Source organism: Rhinichthys klamathensis, unplaced genomic scaffold (genome assembly GCF_029890125.1).
Source record: "Rhinichthys klamathensis goyatoka isolate OS25496 unplaced genomic scaffold, OSU_Roscu_1.1 h1tg000005l_1, whole genome shotgun sequence".
In the NCBI taxonomy this organism is placed as follows: Eukaryota; Metazoa; Chordata; class Actinopteri; order Cypriniformes; family Leuciscidae; genus Rhinichthys; species Rhinichthys klamathensis.
This window is the reverse complement of record NW_026606558.1, coordinates 1,139,540-1,153,308: the sequence shown is the minus strand read 5'-3', so window position 1 is coordinate 1,153,308 and position 13,769 is coordinate 1,139,540. Positions and strand designations below refer to the sequence as shown.

At 45.9% G+C, this 13,769-nt stretch overlaps 1 protein-coding gene across 2 annotated transcripts in view; it reads right to left on the bottom strand.

The window, feature by feature from the left end:
• iqch (IQ motif containing H) overlaps window positions 1–13,769 on the bottom strand; it is a 35,674-nt gene that overhangs the window by 13,558 nt on the left and 8,347 nt on the right. For both annotated transcript variants that reach the window (XM_056254347.1, XM_056254357.1), the window contains exons 8-13: window positions 13,118–13,305; window positions 11,753–12,304; window positions 10,406–10,472; window positions 9,897–9,980; window positions 9,637–9,815; window positions 37–309 (exon numbers count right to left, since the gene is read on the bottom strand). In XM_056254347.1, the coding sequence (XP_056110322.1) occupies window positions 37–309; window positions 9,637–9,815; window positions 9,897–9,980; window positions 10,406–10,472; window positions 11,753–12,304; window positions 13,118–13,305 (1,343 nt within the window). The remainder of the gene's footprint in view (window positions 1–36; window positions 310–9,636; window positions 9,816–9,896; window positions 9,981–10,405; window positions 10,473–11,752; window positions 12,305–13,117; window positions 13,306–13,769) is intronic.

Here is a 13,769-nt window from a genome sequence, read left to right as displayed (position 1 = left end):
TAGATGGACGGACAGATGGACGGATGGTTCACTGACCTGCTCCAGGGTGTATATATCCCACTTTCCAGGAGGCACATCGACTCCTGCGCTACTGAAGATCCTTCTTCCTCCAGATTTAGTGCCGTATAACTGGGCCACCGCAGGCTCTGTGCCCAGAAGAGGAACTTCTAGCTCATCTGCCACAGCCAGGTCATCAATGTGGGTGACACCGCCAATCATGTAGGCCTGCTTCCCCTGGATCAAATTCTTGATGCGCTTTAGTGTTCGTGGGCTGTACTTCAGGAGCGAAGCTAGACACATGCTTCTGGTCTGAAAGAGGAATATAATGCACTGTTGTGAGTCAATTTGAAGAGCACAAAAGCTGCAGAATTAATCCTTTATAAATGTAACACTGTGAATATATTTGTACACATTGATTTCAATATATTGTAATTTTTATTTATTTTTATTTGTATAAGACAATTATAAAATTGTATTCTGAAGTATTTTGAATGCTAACCAATGAGTTGTTCCATTGAGTTGGGTGTATGGACTATCAGCCAATGAGAGGGGGGGAATTGGAGCACGGAAAAAAGCAGCGGGTTTTTGTTCCCTTTCGAGAGGTCTCTCCTATTGCGTAAGTAGCTTACACTATGGGAAAACTCCTTTCTCGAGAAATATTGAAGTCTTTATGTAAAACGCATTGCAGCTGCACAGCAGACAGCAATGAGCGAGGCAGCTCGGTCATTGGCTGTGCTGCGGCAACTTGCTCGAACCAATGACGGGGCGTCAGAGCCCGCCAGGATGGGCGTGGCCAAGAGCTATATATTGGGCGCCCCGTCATGGGAGTTCTTTAGATTTAATCTCCTTCAGCGAACACCTTCTTCGCTGGATCCTCCGGATTGTTGAAAGTCTTCGCCGCCGTGGAAAAGCACACCAGCGGGATTGCTACGAGGACGTCGGCACCTTCAGCCGCCTTCGAACGCCATCCTACTGAGCCATCCGGCGCGCTACGCACGCAAGTATCCTTTTACAGCTGTTCGCCCTGCGACGTTCGTAAAAGAGCAAATTTCTAAGGCGGTGTTTCAAATGCCTTCCTGCGCATCGTGTAGAGACCTTCTCCCGGACGGGGATCGTCACATCATCCGCGCTCGCTGCCTGGGCCGGGACCATGCAGAAGCTGCCTTGACCAAGGGCGGATGCCCTGAATGTGACGACCTGGGTCTCTCCGCACTACGCGCTCGCCGCCTTCGCCGTGAGCGAGCCCACCGCCTCCATCCCTTTGTTTGAGCCGCGCAAAAAGAAAAAGCGCCGCTCACAAAGGCTTCCTGAACCTGAGCTCAGTGACGTCACGCCGAGCCAGTCTCCGCGTGCTTCACCGCCGCTCTTGACTTCCCCACCGCCGGTTCAATTCACTCAGTCGGACCAACACCCCTCCAACAGAGCGGTGGGCCTTGTGACTTTCGGCGCGTCCGAGGACGACGGGGGAGGAGATGACAGCTTATCCATTGACGCTGCATCTGATGACTGGACGAGTGGTTTCTGCAGGGGCGCCAACAGGCCCCTCGGCAAAGGCCTTTCTTCCCGGAAGTCCATGACGAACTCACTAAGTCATGGAAACCCCCGCACTCTGCACGCTTGAAGCCTTCTTTTTCTTCTTCGCTCTCCTCTGTGAAAGAGGCTACAAAGGAACGCCGCCCCTCGAGGAGGCCGTGGCCAATCATCTCTGCCCGCCCTCCACCACTGGATGGAAAGCCAAGGCTTCCCACCCCTCGAAGCCCTGCCGCACTACTTCTGCTCTCGCCGGTCGCGCTTACGCCGCCGCCGGCCAAGCTGTGTCAGCGCTTCATTCAATGGTGGTACTTCAAGTGTTCCAAGCCAAGCTTCTCCGCTCCCTGGATGAGTCTGGCCCCGAACCCGAAGCGTTCAAGGACCTACGCAGCGCAACTGACATAGCCCTGCGAGCCACGAAGGCCACCGCCCAGTCTATTGGCCGCGCCATGGCTAGTTTGACTGTTCTCGAGCGCCATCTGTGGCTGACTTTGAGTGAGATGAAGGACGCAGATAAGGCCCCGTTTCTCGACGCGCCTATCTCCACCAGCGGGCTGTTTGGACCGGCAGTTAAGGGTTTCGCCGAACGCTTCACTGAAGCCCAGAACGCTTCACAAGCTATGCGCCATTTTCTGCCCAAGCGCTCCAGCTCATCACAGAGCAGACAGAGACCGTCGCAGCCGCAGCGGGCTAGAACAGCCCCCACCGCCTCTCAGCCCGCACCTCAGACTGACGCTCGACGCCGCTCGCGTTCCCACAGCCGCAAGCCGCCTTCTGAGCGACGGGGACCTCGGCCCAAGATTGCGCTGAACCCTGAGCCTCGTAAGCCTTCCTAGCCATTGGAAGAAAAAGAGAGAGTGCGTGTCTCGCAAAAGCCGGACCACTCTCTCTGCAAAGTCACAAACATTACCCAGTCCCCTCACAGGCGGCTGGAAATGTCCATACAGCAGCCAATGGGCCAGTCACAGAGCTCGCTCACCAGCAAACAAACGCCGTTTTTACGGCGACACACAGAAATCACAAAGAGTCATTTTCTGCCTGTGTCACTAAGGGTTCACATGTCCACAAAGTGTGCATTCCCAGAAACTGTCAAAACAGTGCCAAATTCATTCGCAGCTCAGGCTGGACGCCCCATAAATGTAGATCACGTGCCTACGGTCATGTACGCACCACTACACACAAGCACTGTTCACACGGTTATAAATTCATCCCCAGTAAAAGCGGGAAACATTATAAAGGTGACGCGTGTGCCTACCACTGTTTATGGACCCCCACTTATAAGCACTGTCCCTACAGTGTCAAACCCAGCCCCAGCTCAGGCTGCGAGCGTTACAGACACAGCGCGCGCTGTTGTAATCACACACGCGCCCATACACTCAGCTGCTCAGCGCGCGTATCTGTGCATGCAGCGGCATGGGAAAGCATTCCAGATATGCCGAAATGGGTGTTGAACATAATAAAACACGGATACTCGCTCCAGTTCACTCGCAGACCACCACGTTTTACGACTGTGGTCGAGACGAAAGTGAGAAAAGAGTGTTCACATGTTCTACGCACCGAGGTGCGCAAATTAATAGAAAAGGGTGCTGTGGAAACTGTTCCCCCCTCAATGAGCGAGGCAGGTTTTTACAGTCGCTATTTTCTCGTCCCGAAAAAGGATGGCGGTCTCCGCCCCATCCTAGATCTCAGACACCTGAACAAAGCGCTAATGATTCGCTCGTTCAGAATGTTAACAACCAAACATATCCTCGCGCAAGTTCGCCCAGGAGATTGGTTTCTCTCAGTGGATCTGAAAGATGCTTACTTTCACATTCCAATAGCGCCTCATCACAGGCCTTTTCTGAGATTCGCTTTCGAGGGACAGTCCTACCAGTACACAGTACTTCCGTTCGGCCTGTCCCTGGCTCCCCGTACATTCACGAAATGTATGGATGCAGCACTTTCCCCCTTGAGGCGGCAGGGAGTGCGAATACTGAATTATCTCGACGATTGGCTGGTCCTAGCACAATCAGAGAGTCAGTTAATAACACACAGATCTTGGATTATCAGCCATCTAGAATGCCTGGGTCTGAGAATCAATTTTGCAAAAAGTATGCTATCTCCCAGCCAGAAGATTTCTTTCCTGGGAATAGTTCTAGACTCGATGCAAATAACAGCTCGTCTCTCATCAGAGCGCGCGCTCACCATCCGGCGCCTTGCAACATCATTCAAGGCGTTCACCCGTCAAGCGGTTTCAGAGGATGCTCGGTCTCATGGCCTCAGCATCGGCCGTACTCCAGCTAGGATTGTTGCACATGCGCCCTCTCCAACGCTGGCTCAAGAGCCGCGTCCCTACTCACGCGTGGCGTTCGGGCCACTTTTTAATCAGAGCGAACCACGGCTGTATAAAAGCCCTGACGCTCTGGAAGGCCGGCGTGAGTCTGGGTGTGAACACAAGGAGAAAGATGATCACGACAGATGCCTCCAAAATAGGTTGGGGGGCCCTTTATGAGGGCAGGCCTGTCTCCGGCTTTTGGTCAAACCCGGAAAAGCGCCTACACATAAACTGTCTGGAGATGAAAGCGGTCGCTTTGGCTCTCAGAGCCCTGCTTCCACATCTAAAAGACGAACACAGCCTGGTCCGAACGGACAACATGACGGTAGTGTCGTACATAAATCGCCAGGGTGGACTCAGGTCGAGCTCCATGCATTCGATGGCCAGGAGACTCATCTTATGGTCCCAGCACAACTTGCGCTCGCTGAGAGCAGCGCATGTGCCAGGCGCTCTGAAGCAGGGGACGGACATGCTATCCAGAGACAAAATTCTCCCAGGAGAATGGGCTCTCAACCCTCAGACGATTCAGTGGTTATGGAAAATCTTTGGCGAGGCAGAGGTCGACCTCTTCGCCTCCAAGGAGAATGCGCACTGCCCTCTTTTCTTCACGAAAAGCACGGACGCGCTCGCCCAGAGCTGGCCGAGCCGCCCCTTATATGCTTTTCCCCCGATCGCGATGCTACCACAGGTCATCAGTCGGGTCAGAGAGGAGAAAAACGCAGTGCTCCTGATAGCCCCTCTCTGGAAAAACCAGACATGGTTTCCAGAATTGATGCAAATGCAATCTGCACCACGGCCAATTCCACTGAGGCCAGATCTCCTCAGTCAGGCCAGCGGGATGATATTTCACCCCCGCCCGATCTGTGGGCCCTTCATGCATGGCCCCTCAACGGGTTCCCAGGAACCTCACGAGCGGAGCGCTAAAAACCATCGCTGAGGCGCGGGCGCCCTCCACGAGACGCTTATATGCCCAGAAATGGAAAGTGTTCAGTGACCGGTGTAATACCAAGGGCCTGAACCCTGAAACATGCGAGATTACGAACGTACTCGTTTTCCTACAAGGGCTTCTGGAGGCGGGCCGCACCCCCTCCACGCTCAAAGTATATGTGGCGGCCATTACAGCGTCACAAGACCCTGTAAAGGAACGTCCATTGGGAAGAAACGACCTAATTATTCGTTTCCTAAGGGGCGCTAGGAGGATGAACCCTTCAGGCCCACCCTCAGTGCCGATCTGGGACCTGACCACTGTCCTAGACGCTCTTAAAGGGGCCCCGTTCGAACCACTCTGAACCGTGCACCTTAAACAGCTCTCGCTCAAAACTGCGCTCTTGCTGGCACTCGCCTCAGTCAAGAGAGTGGGCGACCTGCACGCGCTCTCAACAAGCGCTGCCTGCCTAGAATTCGGACCTAACGACTGCAGGGTTGTCCTTAGGCCAAAACATGGGTATATTCCTAAAGTGCTCACCACTCCCTTCAGAGCACAGGTTATTTCCCTAACCGCGCTATCGTCCCCAGCAGACGAACGCGACGCTAATCTACTCTGCCCCGTTAGGGCTCTCAGAGTGTATTTGGAGCGTTCTGCCCTATTCAGACAGACAGAACAGCTGTTTGTATGCTTTGGCGGCCGCACGAAGGGTTTCGCCGTTTCAAAGCAGAGTATCTTTCGCTGGATAGTTGAGGCTATAGCGCTGGCTTATGAAGCCAAGGGACTTCAATGCCCCTGGGGGGTCAAAGCCCACTCCACCAGGAGTGTGGCTTCTTCCTGGGCATGGTCGAGCGGGATACCGATCGAGGATATTTGTGCGGCGGCAGGCTGGGCCTCACCGTCCACATTTATCAGGTTTTACAACCTACAGGTCCCGACATTGCATTCCAATGTACTATCGGCATGATGCTAGTAGAACTGTGAGTTCATATCTAGATTGTGTATGTGCTTGTGTCACACTGAGCGCCTTCTGAGCCGCTCTGTATTTTTTCCCACATATAAAGCTCGCCTCGGCCGGCTAGTTGGATGATAACTTTGCTTTTCAGCTCAGGCACCTGCCTCTGGCTGTCATAAGGCGAAGTCAGCACGCACGACGTTTTGCATGGTGTTCCCATAGCGTAAGCTACTTACGCAATAGGAGAGACCTCTCGAAAGGGAACGACTCGGTTACTAACGTAACCTCGGTTCCCTGAGAGGAGGGAACGAGTATTGCGTAAGCTGCCGTGCTTGTGCTTGGTTAGTTCGCTTCAGTCGTTTTAACCTAAAGAACTCTCATGCCCAATATATAGCTCTTGGCCACGCCCATCCTGGCGGGCTCTTTGGTCGCGCGTTCAGAGTCGCCCCGTCATTGGTTTGAGCAAGTTGCCGCTGCACAGCCAATGACCGAGCTGCCTCGCTCATTGCTGTCTGCTGTGCAGCTGCAATGCGTTTTACATAAAGACTTCAATATTTCTCGAGAAAGGAGTTTTCCCATAGCGTAAGCTACTTACGCAATACTCGTTCCCTCCTCTCAGGGAGCCGAGGTTACGTTAGTAACCGAGTCGTTTTCGGAGGAGGACAGAAGACGGAACGGCAGGCTGTTAAACTATATCCATCAACAGTGTTTGTGTCCTAGGTCACATTTAGATATTAATATATATATTGTGACATCGGGAATGTTTTCTGCATGTGTTTAGAGTCTAAATGCGTTAAGTCTGTGCTGATCATTGAAGCAGCCGCCTGAAAGGACTATAGTGTTTCTCTATTATTTCTTTGGATTGAAGGACCAAGAAGAGTCAAACAGCATCGGAGTATTTTCAGGCGGTTGTATGCTGAAAATAGACATTTCAACGTGTAAAGGAGAGAGAACGGCCGTTTTCGTGTGTCTGATTCGTCGGCCATTTTCTGTGGTGTGACGCATCACTTTATTTCAGCGTTGGACAGTTTTTCCTGTTCGTGTAAAGGAGACGAGGACAAAGCTTCACGTAACCACTTCTCTGTGTCCGTTGGAGAGTTTCGCTGTAGCAGAGTGGAGTAACTGAGTGAGTAACCAGGTTGACTGTGTACTTTGAAAACTGTGTCATCCGTTCATGACTGTCCTTATGTGCACCACCGAATTTGGGCCCCAACGAAATCTTTTTTAAATACCAGAGAAAATCCATCCAACTCACCATCATTTGCTGGAGCCCAGGTCTTGCTGCTTTAAGCGCTTTTAACAGTAAGGTTACATAAAGATAATAAGCTCTAATAAAGAGAATACATTATGAAAATGCATTTTTATTATGTATATTTTCCCCACGAAGGTGAAATCTCAGAGATCTTTGTGTACATAAATAACTGTCCTTTCCACTATAGCTCTAAGGTCTTACCCCTCCCTTTGTCTATGGCTGTAATATATGAACACGCGCAAACACATTGAGCCCATTACGTGCAGCCGGAGGGGTCATGACCTCTCCTGTACTCCAACACGTTAAATTGATAAAGGAGAGTCAGGGGAGGGCCGTAAACCTCTGCAGCCTCTTGTCTTTACTATGTGCTTAGTGATGGGCTCTGTGGGGAAAGCACTAATTACTCCACATCTGTATGTTTGATCCAAGCAGAATTGTCCCGTCTGTCATTGGCATGCCACGCTGGCAGCAACGGCTAACAGAGATTTATCCTGATGACACGTCTGGCAGAGTTTACACACAGAGAGGAATCGACAGGGAAGAGGCAGCGCGTGCCACTCGTGCACTATGCGGCAATAAATAAATAACGTGTTGTGTTGCGCATGCAGTCAGTCAGGCCTACAATAATTGTAGAAACAAATTTGTATAGTGTTGCGAAAAAAACTCTCCTTGCAAAGTACAGACTATATTATCCCTCAGTCTATCTATCTATCTATCTATCTATCTATCTATCTATCTATCTATCTATCTATCTATCTATCTATCTATCTATCTATCTATCTATCTATCTATCTATCTATCTATCTATCTATCTATCTATCTATCTATCTATCTATCGATTCTTTCAATCAATGTATATATACATTTAGTTTTGTACAATATCAAATGTTTATAAATGTAGAAAAATACTAATATTTACGGTGGCCGAGACAGCTTAACGCGCTGCAACTGAAGCACATGCAAATAGAGAAAAACGTGTGCAAATAGAAAAAAACGCATGCAAATAGAAAAAAACACATGCAAATAGAAAAAAACACGCGTGCAAATAGAAAAAAAACACCAGCAAATAAAAAAAAACATCTTCATCAGTTTCACAACACACGTGTGCTCCAAATAAGGAAACGCGCTGCAAAAGTTCACAACACAACCAAATACAGAAAACGCGCTGCAAATAACACAGACCACAACGGAAATGTTTCCAGGGGAACCAAATAAGTGACGAACCCGGCTGAGATGTGCTTATTGCTCGTGAGCTTCCCTATGCCATACTCCCTTCGAAGGGTAGATTGCAGAGCCCTTTTGGAGTGAGCAAAGGCTCTAGTGGGCTGTTAGGCAGCCGTGTGGAACGCACTTGATGAAGGGAGCAACTAAAGACAACGTGGGATGTTCCCATGACAACGCAGCACGGCGTCCATCAGCTGGTCTTACGACAGAAATATGATGCTGTTAACATAACGGATGCAAATACATTTTTATTTTTAGTTTACAAAAAAAGCTTAAAATATGCGTTATATATCTGTGTCTCAACTTTAAAATTTTGGACCCTACATTACCTAACATTTCTTACGAAACTTTTCTTTATGAAAATGTAATAACATGAAACAATTTGTACAGTGTAACTGATGTATAGATAAATATCTTTCCTTCATGTTTTTCTTCTTTATCTTTTTTATTTATTTATTTTAGTTTCCAGCTCATTGTTCTTTTCTCATTTGTATTCTGATGACATTGAACATATTGTTAATACATTTTGTACATTGTATACAAGTTGTATGTCATAAAAAATGTAATCTCTGTATGTTTTGCACAAACAAACAAACAAATAAATAAATAAAGTATAATTTTAAGCTGTAAGCACCAGCACGCATAGATTTATGGATATCTATGCCAGCACGTCCCAGCCGGGTTCGTCACTTATTTGGTTCCCCTGGAAACATTTCCGTTGTGCTCTGTGTTATTTGCAGCGCGTTTATGTATTTTGGTGGTGTTGTGAGTATTTGGAGCACACGTGTGTTGTGAAACTGACGAAGATGTTTTCTTAATTTGCAGGTGTTTTTATTATTATTTGCACTTCTATTTGCATGCGTTTTTTTCTATTTGCATGCGTTTTATTTTATTTGCATGTGTTTTTTTCTATTTGCACGCGTTGTTTTCTATTTGCATGTGTTTTCTTCTATTTGCATGCGTTTTCTTCAGTTGCAGCGCGTTGAGCTCTCTCGGCCACCGTAATTATTAATCCAGAGATCATTGCATTAAAGCCTAATCATTCATAGGAGATCTGCTACACAGGGTGCCTCTGTCACCCTCTACAGGTGAGAAATAACACAACAAATTCTTCTATACAAATGATTTACAAATTTATGTTCACCACCATATTTCAGAAACCACTTTGAGGGGAGACAAAAGGTCTGTGTGTGAACACCTAGGTTTGTGTGTGTGTACCTACTTAACTATATTTTGGGGACAAATATGTACCCAGAATTGACCAAAACCTGACAAAATCTACAATGAGACGTCGTCATTTGTAAATCTGGTATAAAAATAAAGTAATAAAAGTTTGTTTGTTTTTTTTATGTAAAAATGCAGAAAGTTTTGTTACATGGGTATGTTTAGGGGTAGGGTTAGTGTGTGTGTGTGTGTGTGTGTGTAGAGCACCATACTGAAAAATATTCCGTTGCTTCTGGCATGAGGATGGTGAAGCGTTTGGCACAGTTGGACTCAGGCGCAGAAGCATCACCCAGCTCAATGGCTGTCTGCAGGCCCAGCAGGTGAGTGTAGTACTGGAGAACATCCTCTCCCAGGCACACCGGAGACACGTAGATGACCTCGACATTCTCATCTGTATGTGACACAAACAGTACTGTGTTAATTTTCATGTGTCTTTTGTCAATCCAATTTCATTTGTGGTTAAAATCCTTACCTCTGATGTCACATAGTCGCCCCATTTGGGTATTCTGAAGTACATCAAATCCCCTGTGACTGAGTCGCTGATGCTGGGAATATCCTGTCAAACAAATTAAAATGATTTGAAATGAGATTTTATCAACAAGTTAATGACTCTATTCTAAGTCAGGACACTCAAAATCCTCAAAAAGACTGCTAGAAACGAATCTCTATAATGAAATGATTAAATGTATGCAAACTAACAGAGCGAGGCAATAAAAACAATAGGGTTCAACTTCTTAATTATCCGAGCTCACACGGGCCTCTCCTCAGCCACCCCCAGTGCAAAAATCACACTCCATCTGCTGGTGATTACAATTCAACTCGTCATCATCATCTCAATAGCCAGTGCAGGTCTCAATGATTTTGACAAATAAATTTGTGTTTATTTTTTGCCTTTTCTGCAGGTACACCTAAATACATAAAATTTTTCCCTTAAAAATATTATGTGACCAGGAGCCATCATAACAGATGCAAAGGAATTACCCAATGATGGGACGTGGATAATAGTCCTTTTGGCGGAGGTGATGTGTTTCCAGTTGGCTGCCAGACTCTGTGAATCACAGCAGAGAATAAAAGTGATCAGTGACAGTCAGCACCCACCAGCACACGGATTTATCATGTTGTCGGCCCACCGATGGCAGCAAAGTGAGGGAATTATGCTTGTCTTTCTCCCTGGGTCTCATGGAGACAAACCAAGCATAAATCACATTAATTAAATCAGCTAAGTGCATACTTAGAAACATCTTCCCTCTATTAATTCAATTAGCAGGCTACATGAAGCTTTCTGCCAGGGGAAGATTAAGGCTTAATTAAAAGGATGTGAGTGTTTAAAGGGTGGAAACATACACAAGCTTGTGTCTCCTCTCACAGTGAGTGACGCTGAGGATAAATGAACATGTGGGCACTAATTAAGAGACATGCTAGATTCATAAAGATGTTACAGGAATGACAGCACAGATGAAACATCTGTTCTGACAAATAGAAACTTAATCTAAACGTGAGCTTGTGCTATCACAATTACTCTTTGTATAAGCACCTCTGCATTGAAAGTTCAATTCTCTCCAGCTCTTTATTAATGCTTGAAAGATGTTCTTTACAGGTGTGTACAGCCTGATTTTATACAACACTTTAGCGAACAAGAGTGTCCCAGAGAACTTCTTGTGAGAGGAACTACTGCTCTTTCTTATGCCACGGATTCAGGATCCACAGCAGAACAGCTGCAACACTTATTTTTGCACGAATTGGTTGATTTGATTCAATTAACTCATTCATAAAGAAAGTTGCAAATGAATCAGTTTTTTTAATGAATCAGTTGAATAATGACTCACAAATAACAACAGTTGTTTCGTTCCTGAATTAACCAATTGGTTGAACAATTGAATGACTCACTTATAATAAAGACCTAATAATTACCATCCAAATATGTAAACTCCTCTACTATATACTAGGCAAAAAACTGTATCTAAATTCATAAAACAGTAGGTGAAAAGTACCCGGATGCCCTACCATTTCTGCCGAGATTCTGAAGTTCGCATCCAATAGACACTTTACTATCCCATTATGCCACTGGAAAAGTTGTTGTTAATGGCAGTGACACAAGACAAAATGAACATGGTGGATGTAGTATGTACACACATTCATACTTGTTCCTCGTACATTGTTCCTAATCAAATTTTAGACTGACAATCCGGAATGTGCAAAAGACAAGCATAGCGAATCTATACAAACAATACAAATTCCCCATGTTAAAACATTATATCAATGGTTTTGCAATGCTGTTCGACCTATCAGATTTGAGGACCAGAACTAACTGTTGTGTATATAATTTACCTCTGCTCGGGTGCGGTAGTTTTCCAGTTGGCGGAGACGTGAGGCCTGCAGACTCTCCTTTAAATGGCCCAGTTTGGCACGTTTCAGCAGAGACATGGCAATAATTTGTGCCGCCCATTTGGGCCTGAGTTGGAGCAGGTAGGCGGTACGGGCAGAGTAACGCCTCCAGCAGGTCTGGATGCACACAGCCGCTGCCTGATGCCCCCCGTTGCCTTTGTAGCGCTGGCCGGGCTGACGGATCTGATCCCATACCTCATCCCTGTTCTCCAGCACCGAGAGCAGCTTCTCCACATGGGCGCACCGGCCCCTGCTGCCTCTCCAGTTGAGCTCACCGCTCTGCGCGCAAGCTGCCAGCCGCTCCCCGCACACCCGCGCCAATGGCACCGCAAAGTCCAGTAGCATCCGCTGCAGCTGGTCCAGAGCCTCCACAATTGCAACCCAGCACAGACAGTACTGCTTTTTAAACCTACAGTAGTCAGGAGCATCCGGGTCAATCTGACCCTCAACTACGGTGAAAGGATATTTGCTGACAGCAGCTTGCACTGGAATGCTCTAAGAAGAAAGAAATGCAAATGGTTATTGCAATTAATAAAAAAAAGGGTTAAGAAAACTAGAAATGTGTCTCAATTTGCATACTTATGCACTACTCTATGCCGTTTTCTAGTATAAATAGTGTGCTTAGTGCATTCACACTAAGAATTCCAAAAAGAAAAAGTGCACTTCAAATACCCGGATGATGCACTGAATTAACAGGGAAAAAAAGTGTGGAATGTTGAATGACAATTAATGCGTCTCAACTGGCTATCAGACTCTGATGCTGAATGACAAAATAACCTTATAGAATTCATACACTAGACTAGGTTGAGTACATAGTGCATAGTATAAGTGCACGGTGTATAATATGTAATTTGGGACACAACTTTTGTCTGTAACATAAAAGTCATAAATAAAAACAAAAAAATGAAATCCATTAACTGAATAGAAAGCAACTGTAAAAGCTTATTTTTATAAATCCGAAAGGCCACTGGCTTGCAGAGGGTGACCATTTCAAATCATTGCCCATATCTACCCTGAAGCCATTCCTGACACATTTAACATTACATCAGGGGTAAAAGGTCACTTTAAACAGAAAAGGAAAATTGATTATCAGTCAGTAAGCTTTCATGACCAGATTGCATGTTTAGTATATGTTCACAGGCAAAATACAACATAAAATAACGGTCCTTTTGAGAAACAAATGATTATTAGAAACAGAAGACACATAGTGGGAATGGAAAATGAGCGTTTTGCCAACTCAGCGAGCAGAGCACACTATATATCCTTGTCATAAATAACTTTATGCACCTCAGTATAAATAAATAATACCTGCAGGTTAAGTGGGGTGAGTCGGGCTAAAGCATGAGTCAGTACTCTGTTGTCAGAGCTTGCAGAAGCAGCTGAAGGAGGGGGAGTTCGCATGTTCCTGGATGTTGGACTCTCGGATGATGATCTTCCAAGAGCCATTCTGTCTCTGCTCACATCCATCTCCCGTTTACAAGCCTTTTCTGACTCATCTACCATTAACCAGATAAGAAGTGCATACCGCAGTCACATGTCAAAGACTGTATGAAGTATAAAAAGTATAACAGATATAATAAAAAGTATGAAAAAACAATATATAAATATATGTAAGATTTATTTAGTTTTTTGATTGAAGCAGACAATTTTATAATATTATGATTAATATATATATATAAAAATAGCAATTAGTTACTTTTTAAAGAACACTGTATATATGTGTATTATACATGCATTACTTAGTTACTTTTTATGAAAAGAAATGTGTTGCGTTATTTTTGCGCTACTAGCTTTTCTCACCTGGGTTGGGCTTGCTTGTTTGTTTTTTACTAACAAAAAAAGTCCTATCCTTTTGGCAAATGTAAAGGCCCTTTCACACCAAAAGTTAAATGAATAAGCCTCAGGCTGAAGGAAATGCAAATTTACGCCTGTACAGTAGAAGACGCAGCTCTAACAAACC